Source organism: Salmo trutta, chromosome 29, assembly GCF_901001165.1.
Source record: "Salmo trutta chromosome 29, fSalTru1.1, whole genome shotgun sequence".
Classification (NCBI taxonomy): Eukaryota; Metazoa; Chordata; class Actinopteri; order Salmoniformes; family Salmonidae; genus Salmo; species Salmo trutta.
In genome coordinates, this window is record NC_042985.1 from 42,030,973 (window position 1) to 42,053,107 (window position 22,135).

General features: G+C 41.9%; 1 protein-coding gene across 2 annotated transcripts in view; it reads right to left on the reverse strand.

Moving 5' to 3' along the window:
* homer1b (homer scaffold protein 1b) overlaps positions 1-12,490 on the reverse strand; it is a 145,476-nt gene extending 132,986 nt beyond the window's left edge. The window contains exons 1-2 of one of the 2 annotated variants that reach the window (XM_029722228.1): positions 12,243-12,490; positions 11,988-12,156 (exon numbers count right to left, since the gene is read on the reverse strand). In XM_029722228.1, coding sequence (XP_029578088.1) covers positions 11,988-11,992 — 5 coding nt within the window. In that variant the 5' untranslated portion in view covers positions 11,993-12,156; positions 12,243-12,490. Of the gene's footprint in view, positions 1-11,987 lie in introns of both variants that reach the window. The other variant, XM_029722229.1, reaches the window with a different exon arrangement.
* Between the last annotated feature and the right edge of the window lie 9,645 nt (positions 12,491-22,135).

Genomic DNA, 22,135 nt, shown 5'->3' on the forward strand with positions numbered 1-22,135 from the left:
GGGGCTGAGCACGCACCCTTATGGGGCCCAAGTGTTGAGGATCAGCGGAGTGGAGCTGATGTTTCCTACCTGAGCCACCTGGGGGCGACTCATCAGGAACTCCAGGACCCAGTTAAACAGCGTGGGGTTCAGACCCAGGGCCTCGAGCTTAATGATGAGCTCGGGAGGCACTATGCTGTTGAATGCTGAGCTATAGTCAATAAACAGCATTCTTACATAGGTATTCCTCTTGTCCAGATGGGATAGGGCAGTGTGCAGAGTGATGGCGATTGCATCGTCTGTGGATCTATTGGGGCGGTAAGCAAATTGAAGTAGGTCTAGGGTGGCAGGTAAGGTAGAGGTGATATGATCCTTGACTAGTCTATCAAAGCACTTCATGATGACAGAGGTGAGTGTTACGGGACGATTAGTAATTTAGTTCAGTTACCTTTGTCTTCTTATTTACAATGACGACCTACCCCGGCCAAACCCGGACGACGCTAGGCTAATTGTGCGCCGCCCTATGGGACTCCCAATCACGGCCGGATTTGATACAGCCTGGATTCGAACCAGGGACTGTAGCGACACCTTTTGCACTGAGATGCAGTGCCTTAGACCGCTGCATCCATGTGTGTATGTTAACTATTTAACTGTACTAAACTCAGCAAAAAAAGAAATGTCCCTTTTTCAGGACGTTGTCTTTCAATGATAATTTGTAAAAGCCAAATAACTTCACAGATCTTCATTGTAAAGGGTTTAAACACGTTTGCCATACTTTTTAAATGAACCATAAACAAGTGGACCATTTCAGTTTGTCAGTGATGTGTACGCCGAGGAACTTAAAACTTTCCACCTTCTCCACTACTGACCCGTCGATGTGGATAGGGGGGTGCTCCCTCTGCTGTTTCCTGAAGTCCATGATCATCTCCTTTGTTTTGTTGACGTTGAGTGTGAGGTTATTTTCCTGACACCACACTCCGAGGGCCTTCACCTCCTCCCTGTAGGCTGTCTCGTCGTTGTTGGTAATCAAGCCTACCACTGTGGTGTCGTCTGCAAACTTGATGATTGAGTTGGAGGCGTACATGGCCACGCAGTCATGGGTGAACAGGGAGTACAGGAGGGCTAAGAACGCACCCTTGTGGGGCCCCAGTGTTGAGGATCAGCGGGGTGGAGATGTTGTTTCCTACCCTCACCACCTGGGGGTGGCCCGTCAGAAAGTCCAGGACCCAGTTGCACAGGGCGGGGTCGAGACCCAGGGTCTCGAGTTTAATGACGAGTTTGGAGGGTACTATGGTGTTGAATGCTGAGCTGTAATCGATGAACAGCATTCTTACATAGGTATTCCACTTGTCCAGATGGGTTAGGGCAGTGTGATTGTGATTGCGTTGTCTGTGGACCTATTGGGGCGGTAAGCAAATTAGAGTGGGTGGTGATATGATCCTTGACTAGTCTCTCAAAGCACTTCATGATGACGATAGTCGTTTAGTTCAGTTACCTTAGCTTTCTTTGGAACAGGAACAATGGTGGCCCTCTTGAAGCATGTGGGAACAGCAGACTGGGATAGGGATTGATTGAATATGTCCGTAAACACACCAGCCAGCTGGTCTGCACATGCTCTGAGGACGTGGCTAGGGATGCCGTCTGGGCCTGCAGCCTTGCGAGGGTTAACGCATGTAAATATTTTACTCACGTTGGCTGCGGTGAAGGAGAGGCCGCAGGTTTTGGTAGCGAGCCGTGTCAGTGGCACTGTATTGTCCTTAAAGCAAGCAAAAAAGTTTTTAGTTGGTCTGGGAGCAAGACATCGGTGTCCGCGACATGGCTGGTTTTATTTTTGTAGTCCGTGATTGACTGTAGACACTGCCACATACGTCTCGTGTCTGAGCCGTTGAATTGCGACTCTACTTTGTCTCTATACTGACGCTTAGCTTGTTTGATTGCCTTGCGGAGGGAATAGCTACAGTGTTAGTATTTGGTTATGTTTCCGGTCGCCTTACCATGATTAAAATCAGTCGTTCGCGCTTTCAGTTTTGCACTAATTCTGCCATCAATCCATGATTTCTGGTTGGGGAAGGTTTTAATATTCACTGTGGGTACCACATCACCGATGCACTTGCTAATAAACTCGCTCACCAAATCAGCGTATACATCAATGTTATTGTCCGATGCTATCCGGAACATATCCCAGTCCACGTGATCGAAGCAATCTTGAAGCGTGGAATCAGATTGGTCAGACCAGCGTTGAACAGACCTGAGCACAGGCGTTTCCTGTTTTAATTTCTGTCTATAGGCTGGGAGCAACAAAATGGAGTCGTGGTCAGATTTGCTGAAAGGAGGGCGAGGGATGGATTTGTATGCGTCACGGAAATTAGAGTAGCAATGGTCCAGAGTTTTACCAGCCCGGGTCGCACATTCGATAAGCTGATAACTTTTAGGGAGCCTTGTTTTCAGATTAGTCTTGTTAAAATCCCCAGCTACAATAAATGCAGCCTCAGGATATGTGGTTTCCAGTTTACATAGAGTCCAATGAAGTTCTTTCAGGGCCGTCGAGGCGTCTGCTTGGGGGGGATATACACGACTGTGATTATAATCTAAGAGAATTCTCTTGGTAGATAATGTGGTCGACATTCGATCGTAAGGAATTCTAGGTCAGGTGAACAAAAGGACTTGAGTTCCTGTATGTTGTTATGATCACACCACGACTCGTTAATCATAAGGCATACACCCCCGCCCTTCTTCTTACCAGAGAGATGTTTGTTTCTGTCGGCGTGATGCGTGAAGAAACCGGGTGGCTGTACCAACTCTGATAATGTATCCCGAGTGAGCGATGTTTCCGTGAAACAAAGAATGAATTTTGTCTACCTTGTTGTCAAGAGACTGGACATTTGCGAGTAGTATACTCAGGAGCGGTAGGCGATGAGCCCTTATTCGGAGCCTGACCAGAAGACCGCTCTGTCTGCGGCGCCGTTGTATTTGGTTGCCTACTGGGATCCGATCCATTGTCCTGGGTGGTGGTCCAAACAGAGGATCCGCTTCGGGAAAGTCATATTCCTGGTCGTAATGTTGGTAAGTTGACGTTGCTCTTATATCCAATATTACATACAGCCGGGAGGAACTAAGACTTAAGATTTCCTGGGGTAACAGTGTAAGAAATAATACGTAAAAAAACAAAATACTGCATAGTTTCCTAAGAACGCGAAGCGAGGCGTCCATCTCTGTCGGCGCCAAACACTTTTTTTTCCCCATGAGGAGATGCACTGTAGTACTTAATACCAGATAATGACTGTTACTTTTGATTTTGACCTTCCCCCTTTGTTCAGGGACACATTATTCCATTTCTGTTAGTCACATATCTGTGGAACTTGTTCAGTTTATGTCTCAGTTGTTGAATCTTGTTATGTTCATAGAAATATTTACACATGTTAAGGTTGCTGAAAATAAACGCAGTTGACAGTGAGAGGACATTTCTTTTTTTGCTGAGTTTATTATGTATGCTATTGCCCCGACGGTTGATCTGGATGTGTCAAAACTACGGTCAGATTTTATAGCTATGCAAGAAACTAAATACATGTTGTTTTCAAACTCTCGTAAGAATGTTTCAGATGAACTATATGTTCACTCATTAGATGGTTCTCCAATCGAACGTGTGCCCTCATATAAATACTTACGCATTTGGATTGATATGGATTTGACGTTTAAAAAACATATAGATGAGTTGGTTAAGATAAGATTCAAAGTTGAATTTTTCTCCAGAAACAGATTGTGCCTTTCTCTAAGCAGTAGGAAGCAGATTATTTAGTCAACCTTTTTATCGGTTCTTGATTATGGTGATATTATTTATCAAAGTGCAGCTGCTACTACTCTTAAACCTTTGGATGCCATCGGCCATAGTTACAGTTTTAGTTACAGTTTTGACACTCATCACTGTGTCAAAAGGTTGGCTGGACTTCGCTAAAGACCCGTAGATCTCTACATGACTCACTTTTTGTTTACAAGGCGCTACATCATAAACTTCCGTCTTATCTTTGCTTTTGAAGTATAGACAACTGATTTAACCAATCCTGTGAACGGGTTAACTCTCGAGTTTCCTAGGGTCTCCATAGAGCTAGGTAAATCAGCTTTTAGTTGAATTGCACTCTATTGCTGGAACAAAATTCTAAATACATTTAATCTTGATGTTCTGGTGCAGTTCTGGAAATGTAAAGTATTGATTGGGAACTAATTTTTGGAGGAATGTTCTGAGTGATTTGTGATGTTTTATTTGCGCTTCCTATGACTGTAATTTTTGTAATAATGTGTATATTTACATTGTATATAGAAGGCACATTTGTATAAGAGATCGAGGACTCAATATGTTTCCCCTGTTAAAATAAAGGTTAAATAAAAAATACACGGTGCTGCTATTGTTTATCTTATATCCTGATGCCTAGTCACTTTACTTTAAAACTAGAAAGATGTCAATGACCAATGTTCCCTCTAATTACTTTCGGCACTGAGCAAATTTCAGGTCTGCTGAGCGCAAATGTTGTGAAAATTCTGTGTTTGCATTATTTATGCTAAGTTAGCAGCTACTCTTCCTGGTGTCCTTCAGAATTAAGGCAGTTATACAATTTTAAAAACATTACAACACATTCACAGATTTCACAACACACTGTGGGCCCTCAGGCCCTTAATCCACCACTACCACATACAGTACCAGTCAAAAGTTTGGACATACAGTTGAAGTCGGAAGTTTACATACACCTTAGCCAAATACATTTCAACTCAGTTTTTCACAATTCCTGACATTTAATCCTAGTTATAATTCCCTGTTTTAGGTCAGTTAGGATCACCACTTTATTTTAAGAATGTGAAATGTCAGAATAATAGTAGAGAGAATGATTTATTTCACACCAATACCTTGACGTTGTTGTCCTTAAGCCATTTTGCCACAACTTTGGAAGTATGCTTGGGGTCATTGTCCATTTGGAAGACCCATTTGCGACCAAGCTTTAACTTCCTGACTGATGTCTTGAGATGTTGCTTCACTATATCCACGTAATTTTCCTGCCTCATGAAGCCATCTATTTTGTGAAGTGCACCAGCCCCTCCTGCAGCAAAGCACCCCCACAACATGATGCTGCCACCCCCGTGCTTCACGGTTGGGATGGTGTTCTTCGGCTTGCAAGCCTCCCCTTTTTTCCTCCAAACATGACAATGGTCATTATGGCCAAACAGTTATATTTTTGTTTCATCAGACCAGAGGACATTTCTCCAAAAAGTACAATATTTGTCCCCATTTGCAGTTGCAAACCGTAGTCTGGCTTTTTTATGGCGGTTTTGGAGAATTGGCTTCTTCCTTGCAGAAATGCTTTTCAGCTTATGTCGATATAGGACTAATTTTACTGTGGATATAGATACTTTTGTACCTGTTTCCTCCAGCATCTTCACGAGGTCCTTTGCTGTTGTTCTGGGATAGATTTGCACTTTTCGCACCAAAGTACGTTCATATCTAGGAGACAGAACGCGTCTCCTTCCTGAGCGGTATGACGGCTTTGTGGTCCTATGGTGTTTATACTTGCGTACTATTGTTTGTATAGATGAACGTGGTACCTTCAGACGTTTGGAAATTGCTCCCAAGGATGAACCAGACTTGTGGAGGTCTACAATTTTTTTCTGAGGTCTTGGCTGATTTCTTTTGGTTTTCCCATGATGTCAAGCAAAGAGGCACTGAGTTTGAAGGTAGGCCTTGAAATACATCCACAGGTACACCTCCAATTGAGTCAAATGATATCAATTAGCCTATCAGAAGCTTCTAAAGCCATGACATCATTTTCTGGAATTTTCCAAGCTGTTTAAAGGCACAGTCAACTTAGTGTATGTAAACTTCTGACCCACTGGAATTGTTATACAGTGAATTATAAGTGAAATAATCTGTCTGTAAACAATTGTTTGAAACATTACTTGTGTCATGCACAAAGTAGATGTCCTAACCAACTTGCCAAAATTATAGTTTGTTAACAAGAAATTTGTGGAGTGGTTGAAAAACTAGTTTTAATGACTCCAACCTAAGAAAACTTCCGACTTCAACTGTACCTACTCATTCAAGAGTTTTCTTTATTTTACTATTTTCTACATTGTAGATTAATAGTGAAGACAACAAAATGAAGAAATAAAACATGGAATCATGTAGTAACCAAAATATATTTGAGATTTTTCAAAGTAACCACCCTTGATGATGGCTTTGCACACTCTTGGAATTCTCTCAACCAGCTTCATGAGGAATGCTTTTCCAACAGTCTTTTAAAAATTGTAATTAACCTTCACTTAACTAGGCAAGTCAGTTGAGAACAAATTCTTATTTACAACAACGGCCTTCCTGAGGAACAGTGAGTTAACTGGCTTGTTCAGGGGCAGAACGACAATTTTACCTTGTCAGCTCGAGGATTTGATACAGCAACCTTTCAGTTACGGGCCCAACGCTCTAACCACTAGGCTACCTGCCACCCCAAAGTCTTGAAGGAGTTCCCACATATTCTGAGCACATACATAGACACACTGGCTTTAGTCAAAGGTGAGGCAGGTAGCCTAGTGGTTAGCGCGTTGGGCCAGTAACTGAAAGGTTGCTAGATCAAATCCCCGAGCTGACAGGGTAAAAATCTGTTGTTCTGCCCCTGAACAACGCAATTAAGCCCCTGTTCCTAGGCTGTCATTGTAAATAAGAATTTGTTCTTAACTGACTTGCCTAGTTAAATAAAGATTGAAAAAAGTAAGGGACCTGGGCAGCTGCCCTGGGGAATTCCTGATTCTTCCTGGATTATGTTTGAGAGGCTTCTATTAAAGAACACCCTCTGTGTTGTGTTAGACAAGTAACTCTTTATCCACAATATAGCAAGGGGTGTAAATCCATAACACATATGCTTTTCCAGCAGACTATGATCCATAATGTCAACAACAAAAAACATGCAGGGCTTGACATTAACCTGTTTATCCACTTGTTCTTCAGACAAGGAGATGACTGAAAATGTTGCTGTGTTGTTTGATGCAAGAAACCACTTTACAGAATAAAAAGCATTATTATTCCCATAACATTATTACAGAGAATCAGACAAATTATGCTACCCTCTGCCTATTGGCTACTTAGCTGATTCATGCCTGTCTCAAAATACAACACTGCCCCTTTAAGACAAAAAAAAGCTCTTTACCTGACTCGCTTTTCAAAGATGTCTAGAAATGTACATGTTTTGGGCTCCTGTAGAAAGCAATCACTCCCCTATTGCTGACTACAAAGAATCTATAACTGGGCTAATAACTCACTAACTAGGAAAGGAAATTAACAAAATGTGCACGTGGCTACATGCAGCTCTCGCTTTGATCTCAAAATAAACTGCATCTATTGACCGCTTATGCTGTAAACACATTCCAGTTCAAAGTAAATGGCACAGATCCATAGAGTACCAGTCAAAAGTTTGGAAACACCTAGTCATTCAAAGGTTTTTCTTTATTTTTTACTATTTTCTACATTGTAAATAATAGTGAAGACATCAAAACTATGAAATAACACATATGAAATCATATCGTAACCAAAAAAATTTTAAACTAATTTTATATTTCAGATTCTTCAAAGTAGTCACCCTTTGCCTTGATGACAGCTTTACACACTTGGTATTCTCTCAACCAACTTCACCTGGGATGCTTTTTCAACAGTTTTGAAGAAGTTCCCACATATGCTGAGCACTCTTTGGCTGATTTTCCTTCCAAATCATCCCAAACCATCTCAATTGGGTTGAGGTTGGCAGATTGTGAACAGAGAAAGTGAAATATTCCTCGATATTAAAAATGACCCAAGCCGCTAATAATAGCAACAATGCAAGCCTATCGACACACTTTCATACTCATTCATTACTGCTGTAGTGCTTGTTATAGCGTTGAGTGGAAATAAGAAGAACGCGCATTAGATTGGCTTATAAAAGTGTTGAATACAAAGTGTTGGCAGTGCTGAGTAAGAACTTAAACAGCAGCACTTTGCTGTATTCGTTGACAGTCTCTCTCTAGTCATGATTTTAAAAGTTTTGAAATCTCACAGTATAAACTTTGCTGTAGCTTTCATTTATGCCTGCTACGTTACTCCAGACATGGTAATCTGAGCCATCCGATTGGCCAGCGGTAGACCTATAGTGCACTTGATTTGCTCTCTGGGTCCGCCGGGAAGGCAGAGTTTGTACCTTCAGACACATGAAATGGTTCAAAATGGCATTCTCTCAACCAACTTCACTTGAAATGTTTTTTCAACAGTTTTGAAGAAGTTCCCAGATATGCTGAGCGCTAGTTGGCTGCTTTTCCTTCACTCTGCGGTCCAACTCATCCCAAACCGTCTCAATCAGCTTAGAGGGAACATTGTCCATGACCCCCAGTGAACTGCCTGTCTATCTCTGACAAATTACACTGGTGATCAACCTGAAACACGATATGGGAAATGGGAAAATATGGGAAAACAGTGAAACACCCAGAGTATGACCTGAACACACTGCAGCAATATTAACTCTCACACAGGTACCAGAGTGGTTTGGTGTAAAAACATTTCTGGGGCCCATAGTTTTCCCTGATCTTGTAATCTAACCAGGTAAAAATCGGGACCTTATACGCTATGACATGATTAATCTGTTGTAAAAAGGTTTAATATGGGCTATGATGGGACCAGAATTTTTCTAATCAGGTCACATGGTTTTAAAACAAATCCTGGAAAAAGTCCTGGCCTTTGGGAGGATGAAAACTCTGTCAAACTGCAGCAACCTTGTACCTGTTAATATGAATTATATTTTAAAGAAGGAATAGGGGAGTTTCAACTGTTCTGCCTGCGGCTACGGAACCCTGACCTGTTCACCGGACGTGCTTGTTGCACCCTCGACAACTACAATGATTATTATTATTTGACCATGCTGGTCATTTATGAACATTTTAACAACTTGACCATGTTCTGTTATAATATCCACCCGGCACAGCCAGAAGAGGACTGGCCACCCCTCATAGCCTGGTTCCTCTCTAGGTTTCTTCCTAGGTTTTTGGCCTTTCTAGGGAGTTTTTCCTAGGGAGTTTTTCCTAGCCACCGTGCCTCTTTCACATGCATTGCTTGCTGTTTGGGGTTTTAGGCTGGGTTTCTAAATAAATTTGATTTGATTTCCTACACACAGACACAGAGAAAGCAACATGATTGGACAATACATCTCACAGGGCTGAGTTTGCTTTATGCAGGTTTGCATCGTGTAGTCCTGCCCTATGCAACTATAGGCCTAATAAAACATGTACTCACAGTCTATGCAAACTATACAGTTAATAATTTTTGATTGAAAATGTCTAGGTAGCCTAGTCAGCCCAAGTTTGATTATTAACCAAATTTGATCCCACTCACATTCTCACAAACAAATGGTCTGTTTGAGTGGTAACGCTAAAGCAACTGACTGTTGATGAAAGTCAAGGAGTGAAGTCGGGGCAGCTGCATTTGCGACAGCCTAAAGTCTGACACTACTGTGGTTTTCTAACCGCAATGCTCAGACCAACATGGCAGTGTTGCCATTGTTAATAAAATATTTTCTTTATAATGACAAAATAAACATGTATCTAACCCCCATATTACACACTCACACACTGAAATCATAATATAATATTATGTGTGTACACATTGTACAATCAATCAGTGAGAGAGATTCTCCAATATCACATTTATTGGTATATATCCACTGTACACATAAATCATGGCAAAATGGTTCCTGTTTCAGTCATGTCTTTCATCACGTTTGCGTGGGTCAAACAAAAACAAAAAAGTGTTTGTATACTTGTGTATGTTCACTTTTTTTATGGAAAGGTGTCTATGTTCACTTTCAGTTGTTCTCCAACAGTCATGTATCTTCTCTCCCTCTCCCATTACTATGATAGCTGCAAGTTGTTTGGTTGTGTGCCAGAATGTTTAGGGTGAAATATGACTTTGTCGTAGAACTTTACATTATAACATTACTGTAGGACAGCCAGAGGCAGAGACAGCTCTTTCTGCTGTACTTACAGAGGAGAGTTTGACATTCTTCTAGCTCCCATGACCCTCACAGCTGAGCATGGGTACAATCAAACAACACAGATAATAGAGACACACACAGCTAAGCGTGGTTACAGTTACAGCATCATTAGATTAGAAGTACCACAGCTGGCTGTGGTTCAGAGCAGGATCACACACACATGTATGCACACGCACACACATACAGCACACTCCAGATATAGGAGTTAAGTACAGTCAAGTCCTGAGAAGTGCAGTGCATTGTGACTGTCGTGAATTCATGTAAATATCCTGAGAAATAAAGAAAAATGTAATTGATTTGGGCCTGGGCGTGCGTGGACTGAATCTCATTATAAAAACCATTGTGGATTAATTAAATCATTGATGCAGTTGCGTAACGGAAACATAGTCACCAGCAGAGTTGGTGTGTCCTGTGTGTGCGTGGGGGGGACGGGCTGGCATTCAAATTTCTTCACTCAGTCTACACTAGTCTTAACCGTACTCATAGGTGAACAATAGTAGGGCTAAATACCACAACGGACCCTTCTGTTCTGTGTAATTACGAGTGCTTCATCACAGACTGTGGCTGAACCTGATTCAGAGGGGTTGGGTTAAATGCGGAAGACGCATTCAGTTGTACAACTGACTAGGTATCCCCCTTTCCCTTTCCTTTGGGGGATGAATAGCCTGGTTCCATTCCCATTTCTCGATATTTCACCCCAAGGCCCTACCCTTCTCTTGCCTAACTCTATCCCTTCTGCTGTCCCCCTAGTCTTTCAATTCACATCTCATGCCTGGTGGGGAAACATGAGGAGAGAAGGAAGGAGACTAGGAATAGGATGTGAATGTGAAAGATCAAATAATTTACCAATATGAATAGTGGATACGAGAGTTGTGCTGATGCCTGTACCATACCATTATATCTCAATCCCAACCGATAGCCACAGAGCTATTTACTTTACAGAGCATTAACACTATAATCCTGGGTGGTATAGATTGGCACAGTCGTTTTTGGTGTCCTCACTGACCAGAAGTGGATATATGTTTGATAGACATTCTTGGATTAAGAGACACTTTCTAACCATAGATATAATCCTTCGCATAAACCCTCACCCCTAACCCTACATAACAAAAAATAGCTCATATAATTATATTGCTATATATATTGCTATGTACTGGTGTCACAGGAGGTTAGTGGCAACTTAATTGGGGAGGACGGGCTCGTGGTAATGGCTGGAGCAGAATAAGTAGAGTGGTATCAAACACATGGTTTCTATATGTTCGATGCCATTCCATAAACGCCGTTTCAGACATTATTATGAGCCATCCTCTGCTCAGCAGCCTCCACTGACTGGTGTGTTACGGAATAACTTATGACAGTGACTAATATCTATCATAGAACAGGTAGCCTGCTGATCGAGATTAATCATGACAAGCGATAACAAAATGCATTCCACCAATTTGGAACACATTCTCAGTATAATATTATGGTAGACTACATTTTGAATGATCTTGGCCATCATTGCTGCATTGCATGTCAAAGGCATGGCGATGCTTTGCTTGTCGAGTCAGATTTGGAATATAAGTCTCAGATAAATAACAATCCCTTAACATTGTAAATTAAAACCAGAAGAATGAATGTTTAAATAATGTTTACTAACTGCTTTACTCATCTCATATGTATATAGTGTATTCTATTCTATTGTATTTTAGTCAATGCCACCCCGACATTGCTCAGCCTAATATGTATATATTTCTTAATACCTTTTTTTTACTTACTAGATTAGTGTGTATTGTTGTGAACTGTTAGATACTACTGCACTGCTGGAGCTAGGAACACAAGCATTTCGCTACACCTGCAATAACATCTGCTAAATATGTGTATGTGACCAATACAGTTTGATTTGATTTGGACAGATGAATACCAAATAGCTTAGTCAATCAAAACCAGTCTCATTCATGTTTGGAGGCTATTACACAAACTTACCCCATTGTTATTGTTGGTAAACCAAATCAGCAGATGAGCAGATGGAAAATGTTCTCTGACCAAATTCTGGACGTTGTTTCTGTTGGTTTGGCGCGGTGATTGCCCTCTATAATAGGCGTGTTTCTGCCTCTTCACCGTAGCTCGTCCGAAAGAAATTCCACGGCAAATACTGCATTGTCACATTCACAACAGTGTGAAACTACACATAGCAGGAAAAATATTAATTCACTTGAGATTAATGCACATTGCCAGTACCAAAACTACTCAGTGTTGAAGCGGCGTCCGGAAGCGCCATAGAGAGTTCGACAGAGAGAAATGTGTCCGTCAGACAATTGTCGGGTATATGAAAACAGGAGAGATGTTATTTCGTTGTTTTCGCTGTTTGATCTCCAAACGCCCCCTGACAAGTCCTGTCGATCGGTAAAGCACAGTACCCACTGTCCACAACCCTGAGCTCTCTCCTCTCCTCTACGCCCTCTGGTCCCTGCTCTCTCGACCGGACAACTCAGTCCTCAGCAATGTATGTTGCCATAGACGAAGAGACAAAGCAGGGAGTGAGCACAAAATCGGTCGTTTCCAGCAGGTGGCGTTTATTCGTTTATTTCTCTCACCAAGCGAGGAGTTTTTGACAAAACACACATCATGACAAGAGAGACCCCACAACACTACATAGAGAGAGACCTAAAACAACAACATAGCATGGCAGCAACATGTGAAAACACAACATGGTAGCAGCACAACATGACAACAACATGGTAGCAACACAACATGGCAGAAGCACATCATGGTAGCAGCACAGAACTTGGTACAAACATTATTGAGCACAGACAATAGCACAAAGGGCAAGAAGGTAGAGACAACAATACATCACACGAAGCAGCCACAACTGTCAGTAATAGTGTCCATGATTGAGTCTTTGAATTAAGAGATTGAGATAAAACAGTCCAGTTTAAATGTTTATTTCAGCTCATTCCAGTAGCTAACTGCAGCGAACTGAAAAGAGGAGCGACCCAGGGATGTGTGTACTTTGGGGACCTTTAACAGAATGTGACTGGCAGAACGGGTGTTGTATGTGGAGGATAAGGGCTGCAGTAGGTGTGTCAATATCACAAAACAGTACCATTTGGACCATTTAACATTTTTATTTCAGAATTTGTATTCCTTTAATGTTGTACTATAAAAGGGAAATATTAGACTTGTAGAAAAACATGCCAGCGAAGCTCCAGCACTTAGAGTTAGATAATTATAAACAGCAGACATGCACTTAACTGTCTTTAATGACTTTCATTGGACTATTTTAATAATATATACATTTTCATAAAGCTATTGTGTCCCCTTGTCAACCATGTCCATTTGTTCTGGTCAAATTATAAAGAAATAACAGATTTTGTATACAATGTGTGGTTTTACAGAACTTCATCTAATTTGCACCTTATCGTTTTAAATTCAGACAGTTAATTATATTTTATCCAAGTTTATAATTGTGTGGTGTTGGCCGTGTCTTACTCTTTAATATACATTACACAAATTCTTGATATTTGACAATGCAATTGAATTAATTTGAAAAAGATGCCAAGATAACAGGGTGGACCAAGGTATAACAGAGTGGACAGCTATAACGGGACAGAACATAAATTAAACCCTGAACACTGACTAGACATCTACATAGTAATACATGTAGTAACAACACTGGAACTGCTATTTAGTTACATATTCATTGTGAAAAACAACAACACAAAAATACATTGCTGGTACGAAATCATTGGAATTAGCATTAAAACACATTCCTGTCCCTCTCTTCCTCTCCCCCTCTCTCGCTCCCCCTCTTTCCATCTCTCCCCCCTTTCACCCCAAATGCTCTTCCACATACTTCCAGGTGGATTTTTCCATCTGCACAGAGTGTTTATTAACAGCCTGTGGCTCTGGCATCAGACAAATTATCTGTCTATCAGAGTACCAACAAATATCTTCCTTTGGACTAATTTGTTGATGCCATTCCGGTGCATGCACTTCACCTTAATGTGATGTTCCTCTACATCCATGATGATGCCAGGGTATCCTTCATGGTCATAATTGACAACACACCACTCCCCTACGTAATTAAGTTCAATGGTGCCAGGTCGCCATGTGGTGTCAGCCTTGTCATGAGATGCAGGGAGCTGGTTAGATGCTGCAGGGTCACCCAGAGTTTCCTCTTTGAGCTGAAATCAAGGACAGTCCAACATACCACTATCCTTCTTGCACAGACAAATAATGTCCCTGTATTTTATCTGGCCTGGTTAGACACTGATAACCTGATGAAACTTCATTGTTCCTTTAATGGCAGGCATCTGAGGTGAGAAGAGATAGCATATGATAAGATATAAAGAGTAACAAATACCTTATACATTTCGATACTCAACCAGCTACTGTACAATAAAAATGTATGTATGTGTGTATGGGGAGGAAGGAGGGTTACCTCTGCTCTTGTCTCAACATCACTCTCAGTAATAAAGAACATCTCCACAGAGGAGACCCTTTAGGACATTGTACAGGGCCTGTGCATCTGGGATATCCTTTCCACGGTGCACTGCTCTATCTGCAGATCTCTTGAGGGCCTCTCCAACACCATCGTGTGCCGCCTTGCCGTGGCTGGACTCAAAGAAAATCCAGTTGACCTCTTGAAAGCCTTGTTTGTGTGGTTCTGTGGAAAGTTGGTAGAAGTTCCCTTTTTGCTTGTATTGTGTAGCCGGTCCATCACTAAAGAAATTAAGCCTGCAGACTTCAGGGTACTTCTGCTTCAACATAGGAAGAACGGGATCAAGTTGGGCCCAAATGGCGGGTGAATCATGTCTGCGTGATGGTGAAATGGAGCAAAAAGCAATTGGTGGTTGGTCTGCAGCAGTGTAGAGCACTGCAGTGTGGAGAGTGGCTTGCTGGTGAGATCCTCCAAAATGCACGGACTAGATCTCTTGACTGTATTTGCATGAATAGTTTTCGCTGAAGTCAATGTGCAGCAAGCATTCATTGTTCTTCAGACTCTCACTAAGCTCCCTATAGGCCCTGTATTGCCACTTGATATTAAAGATGTGCTGCCTAAATTTGGTGAGCCTATCTTGAAACTGACTGACTAGTTCAGTTTCTGTTTTTGTGACCTCCCACTTCACGGTTATCATGGAGCACTTCTCTTCATCTTTTTGTATCTTCTACCAAGGTCCGTTGTGTCAGAGGAACTTCTACATTCCCAGGAGGTTTCAGAGGTTTCACGTATTCTAACCTTGAAAGCCCAGGCTGATTTTTAGGAGTTGGGGGGGGGGGGGTGTTTGGGACTGCAGAAATGCACTATCCTTGGCCCTGGCTCTGAGTATCCTTTTTGAATCATCAAATCACATTTATTTATAAAGCCCTTCTTACATCATCTGATATCTCAAAGTGCTGTACAGAAACCCAGCCTAAAACCCCAAACAGCAAGCAATACAGGTGTAGAAGCACGGTGGCTAGGAAAAACTCCCTAGAAAGGAATCTCTCCATTGCTTCCTTTCTGCACACTACACTCCGTCACTGAGTTCAGCTATTGTCTTCTTCTTCCCTGTCTCTTTATCTTTCCTCCATTTCTTCATCTATTTCTCTAGATACTCTCTCCTTTTTTCTGGGTCAGCATTACGTCGTTCTCTGTATTGCCACTGTCTTTCTGCTGCACTAAGAGGTGCCATTCCTTCAGAAAAAACGGATTCAATTGATATTTATTTATTATTAAAATACTATACATGCTATATATACACACTGTAATTATGTAATACAATTTATGAATAAAAACACATATTTTGCAACACATTACTACAAGATATGCATGTCCACCCTGTTACATGTACATGGATAACAGGGTTGACAATAACAGGGTGGACATTTTGAGCTAAAATTAGCAACTATGCTCCAAGTGAGCGTGATGAAGCTAGGATAATGGCTGCCACTTGAAAAAGAATTTGCATTGTTTGACAAATATATTACGAAATTCGATTAGCGTCTTTAGTATTTTTGCTTAACAGGGTGGACATGTTATGCTTATCCACATCACATCACCAACATATAATGATGAAAATGTAATAGTATGAAATCTAGATACTCACCAGGTTCACCAGAGTTGTTTTCCCGCCAAGGAAGTGACATACTTTCCTATTTGTGATGTCATTGTGGAAAATATACTGCTCAAAAAAATAAAGGGAACACTTAAACAACACATCCTAGATATGAATGAACGAAATAATCTTATTAAATACTTTTTTCTTTACATAGCTGAATGTGCTGACAACAAAATCACACAAAAATAATCAATGGAAATCCAATTTATCAACCCATGGAGGTCTGGATTTGGAGTCACACTCAATATTAAAGTGGAAAACCACACTACAGGCTGATCCAACTTTGATGTAATGTCCTTAAAACAAGTCAAAATGAGGCTCAGTAGTGTGTGTGGCCTCCACATGCCTGTATGACCTCCCTACAACGCCTGGGCATGCTCCTGATGAGGTGGCGGATGGTCTCCTGAGGGATCTCCTCCCAGACCTGGACTAAAGCATCCGCCAACTCCTGGACAGTCTGTGGTGCAACGTGGCGTTGGTGGATGGAGCGAGACATGATGTCCCAGATGTGCTCAATTGGATTCAGGTCTGGGGAACGGGCGGGCCAGTCCATACCATCAATGTCTTCCTCTTGCAGGAACTGCTGACACACTCCAGCCACATGAGGTCTAGCATTGTCTTGCATTAGGAGGAACCCAGGGCCAACCGCACCAGCATATGGTCCCACAAGGGGTCTGAGGATCTCATCTCGGTACCTAATGGCAGTCAGGCTACCTCTGGCGAGCACATGGAGGGCTGTGCGGCCCCCCAAAGAAATGCCACCCCACACCATGACTGACCCACCGCCAAACCGGTCATGCTGGAGGATGTTGCAGGCAGCAGAACGTTCTCCACGGCGTCTCCAGACTCTGTCACGTCTGTCACATGTGCTCAGTGTGAACCTGCTTTCATCTGTGAAGAGCACAGGGCGCCAGTGGCGAATTTGCCAATCTTGGTGTTCTCTGGCAAATGCCAAACGTCCTGCACGGTGTTGGGCTGTAAGCACAACCCCCACCTGTGGACGTCGGGCCCTCATACCAGCCTCATGGAGTCTGTTTCTGACCGTTTGAGCAGACACATGCACATTTGTGGCCTGCTGAAGGTCATTTTGCAGGGCTCTGGCAGTGCTTCTCCTGCTCCTCCTTGCACAAAGGCGGAGGTAGCGGTCCTGCTGCTGGGTTGTTGCCCTCCTATGGCCTCCTCCACGTCTCCTGATGTACTGGCCTGTCTCCTGGTAGTGCCTCCATGCTCTGGACACTACGCTGACAGACACAGCAAACCTTCTTGCCACAGCTCGCATTGATGTGCCATCCTGGATGAGCTGCACTACCCGAGCCACTTGTGTGGGTTGTAGACTCCGTCTCATGCTACCACTAGAGTGAAAGCACCGCCAGCATTCAAAAGTGACCAAAACATCAGCCAGGAAGCATAGGAACTGAGAAGTGGTCTGTGGTCACCACCTGCAGAACCACTCCTTTATTGGTGGTGTCTTGCTAATCGCCTATAATTTCCACCTGTTGTCTATTCCATTTGCACAACAGCATGTGAAATGTATTGTCAATCAGTGTTGCTTCCTAAGTGGACAGTTTGATTTCACAGAAGTGTGATTGACTTGGAGTTACATTGTGTTGTTTAAGTGTTCCCTTTATTTTTTTGAGCAGTGTATATATTTTCTGATAGTACCAGTAACCACAATGTAACAGGGTGGACAACGACTTTGAGGATGTACAGAAAATAGTCAATATTCTTAGAAAAAGTGCAGCATTTAACAGAAAAAGACTATACATAAGTTAACATTTAATGAAGAAAATTAGGAAATATTTTTTTAATGTATTATTTTATTCCTAATTATTTTCGTTGGAGTTGATTGAGCAGCACTTGGGACATTGAAAAATTGCCTCCTTCCACTGAAATAAAATAGTCTAAAATCTCATTTTCTTTTACTTTGAAGTCTATGTCATTATGCTTTTATTATCATGAAGGCATACATACATAAGGATCCTTTTGAAATTTGATCCAATGTATATTTTTTATATAAACAATTTTGAATATTTTGAGGACAAAAAAATTATAATTTTAGTGATTTTGACCCAGGTATCTCAGACAGTGAGGCCTAAGAGGGTTTTATAAAGAAGCATCAACTAGTGGGTCTTGCGACGGGTATACTGAGATGACCAGTTTACAGAGTAGTATAGAGTGCAGTGATGTGTCCTATAAGGAGCATTGGAGGCAAATCTGATGGCCGAATGGTAAAGAACATCTAGCTGCTTGAGAGCACCCTTACCTGCCAATCAATAAATTATGTCTCCGTAGTCAACCATCCTACCCATGCTAATCTGAATCAGGGTTAGTTTGGCAGCTGGGGTGAAAGAGGAGTAATTACGAAAGAGGAAGCCAAGTCTAGATTTAATCTTAGCCTGCAGCTTTGATATGTGCTGACAAAAGGACAGTGTACCATCTAGCCATACTCCCAAGTACTTGTATGAGGTGACTACCTCAAGCTATAAACCCTCAGAGGTAGTTATCACACTGGTGGGGATAGGGGCATTCTTCTTACCGAACCACATGACCTTTGTTTTGGAGGTGTTCAGAACAAGGTTAAGGGCAGAGAAAGCTTGTTGGACACGAAGAAAGCTTTGTTGTAGAGCATTTAACAGAAAATCGGGGAGGGGCCAGCTGAGAATAAGACTGTATCATATGCATATAAATGGATGAAAGAGCTTCCTACTTCTTGAGCTATGTTGTTGATGTAAATTGAGAAGAGCTTGGCACCTAGGATCGAGCCTTGGGGTACTCCCTTCGTGACAGGCAGTGGCTGAGACAGCAGATGTTCTGACTTTATACACTGCACTCTATGAGAGAGGTAGTTAGCAAACCAGGCCAAAGACTCCTCAGAGACACCAATACTCCTTAGCCAGCCCAAAAGAATGGAATGGTCTACCATATCAAAAGCTTTGGCCAAGTCAATAAAAATAGCAGCACAACATTGCTTAGAATCAAGGGCAATGATGACATCATTTAGGACCTTTAAGGTTGCAGTGACACATCCATAACCTGAGCGCAAACCAGATTGCGTACCCGAGAGAATACTAGACACGTCAAGAAAGCCAGTCAGTTGATTATTGACACGTTTTTCCAACACTTTTGATAAACAGGGCAAAATAGAAATGGGCCTATAACAGTTAGGATCAGCTTGATCTCCCCCTTTAGATAAAGGATGCACCGTGGCTGCCTTCCAAGCAATGGGAACCTCCGCAGAGAGGAGAGGCAGGTTAAAAAGGTAAGAGATAGAAAGGGTCTAAACCATCTGACCCAGATGTTTTTTGGGGTCAAGTTTAAGTATCTCCTTTAGCACTTTGGACTCAGTGACCACCTGCAGGAAGGGGGAAAAGAGGGAGGAGCATCGGGGATAGTCTCATTAGAAGGGGTGGGAGATGAGGAAACGTTGGAAGAGTAAGGAGGCATGACCGAGTCAAATAGGAATCCTGACTTAATGAAGTTGTGATTGAAGAGCTCAGCCATGTGCTCCTTGTCAGTAACAACCACATCATCAACATTAAGGGACATGGGTAGCTGTGAGGAGGAGGGTTTATTCTCCAGGTCTTTAATCCATTTCCAGATCTTATTGGGGTTAGACCCACAGAGAGAGAGCTGCTCCATAAAGTAACTAGCTTTGGCCTTCCAGATAGCTTGAGTGCACTTATTTCAAATTTGCCTGAACGAAAGCCAGTCAGCCTGAGTATGTGTATGCCAAGCGATTTGCCAAATGGAATTCTTGAGATGGAGTAACACTGCCAGATCACGGTTGAACCAGTGGCTGAACCTGTTTTTAATTCAAATTTTCTTTATGGCCGTGTATTTGTCAACGATACCACTGAAAATATTTTTTAAAAAAGGTCCAAGTATCTTCGACAGAATGTCAAATTTGGTTAACACAAAATATAATGACTTATTTGCTTCTTGTGGCTTATTTGATCAAATAGAATTTTCGTAATGATTAGGTTGTTATGAGTGTACTGATGCAGTTCCTTGCAAAAGTATTCATCCCCCTTGGTGTTTTTCCTATTTTGTTGCATTATAACCTGTAATTTAAATTGATTTTTTGTTTTGTATTTCATGTAATGGACATACACAAAACAGTCCAAATTGGTGAAGTGAAATGAAAAAAGAACTTGTTTCAAAAAATTCTAAAATAATTAAAACTGAAAAGTGGTGCGTGCATATGTATTCACCCCCTTTGCTATGAAGCCCCTAAATAAGATCTGCTGCAACCAATTACCTTCAGAAGTCACATAATTAGTTAAATAAAGTCCACCTGTGTGCAATCTAAGTGTCACATGATCTCAGTATATATACACCTGTTCTGAAAGGCCCCAGAGTCTGCAACACCACTACGCAAGGGGCACCACCAAGCAAGTGGCACCATGAAGACCAATGAGCTCTACAAACAGATCAGGGACAAAGTTGTGGAGAAGTACAGATCATAGATGAGTTATAAAAAAATATCTTAAACTTTGTACATCCCACAGAGCACCATTAAATCCATTATTAAAAATGGAAAGAATATGGCACCACAACAAACCTGCCAAGAGAGGGCTGCCCACCAAAACTCACAGACGAGGCAAGGAGGGCATTAATCAGAGAGGCAACAAAGAGACCAAAGATAACCCTGAAGGAGCTGCAAAGCTCCACAGCAGAGATTGGAGTTTAAGCCGTACACTCCACATAGCTGGGCTTTATGGAACAGTGGCCAGAAAAAAAGCCATTGTTTAAAGAAAGAAATAAGCAAACACATTTGGTGTTCGCCAAAAGGCATGTGGGAGGCTCCCCAAACATATGGAAGAAGGTACTCTGGTCAGATGAGACTAAAATGTAGCTTTTTGGCCATTAAGGAAAATGCTGTGTCTGATGCAAACCCAATACTTCTCATCACCCCGAAAATACCATCCCCACAGTGAAGCATGGTGGTGGCAGCATCATGCTGTGGGGATGTTTTTCATCGGCAGGGACTGGGAAACTGGTCAGAATTGAAGGAATGATGAATGGCGCTAAATACAGGGAAATTCTTGAGGGAAATCTGCTTCAGTCTTCCAGAGATTTGAGACTGGGAGGGAGGTTCACCTTCCAGCAGGACAATGACCCTAAGCATACTGCTAAAGCAACACTTGGGTGGTTTAAGAGGAAACATTGAAATGTCTTGGAATGGCCTAGTCAAAGCTCAGACCTCAATCCAATTGAGAATCTGTGGTATGACTTAAAGATTGCTGTACACCAGCGGAACCCATCCAACTTGAAGGAGCTGGAGCAGTTTTGCATTGAAGAATGGGCAAAAATCCCAGTGGCTAGATGTGCCAAGCTTATAGAGACATATCCCAAGAGATTTGCAGCTGTAATTGCTGCAAAAAGGTGGCTCTACAAAGTATTGACTTTGGGGGGGTTGAATAGTTATGCACGCTCAAGTTAAAAAATGTTGTCACGTTCGTCATAAGGATGGGACCAAGGCGCAGCAGGAATGTGTATGCTCATCTTCTTTATTTAGAAGAAAACCAAAACTTAAACAAAAACAACGACAAAAAACAGTCCTGTAAGGCACACAGCTTACAAATGGAACAACTGCACACAAAAACCCATGAAAAAACACCCCTACTAAATAGGACCTTCAATTAGAAGCAACGAGGAACAGCTGCCTCCAATTGAAGGTCAACCCAATAAACTAAACATAGAAATAGAAAAACTAGAACGAACAGAGAAATATACTAACATAGAACATTAACCAAAAAAAACCGAAACACATATAACAAACAGCCCCTGCCACGCCCTGACCAAACTACAATAACAAACAACCCCTTTTACTGGTCAGGACGTGACATATTTCTTGTTTGTTTCACAATAAAAAAGATTTTGCATCTTCAAAGTGGTAGGCATGTTGTGTAAACCAAATGATACAAACCCCCCAAAAATCCATTTTAATTCCAGTTTGTAAGGCAACAAAATAGGAAAAATGCCAATGGGGTGAATACTTTTGCAAGCCACTGTATATGTAGGACACGT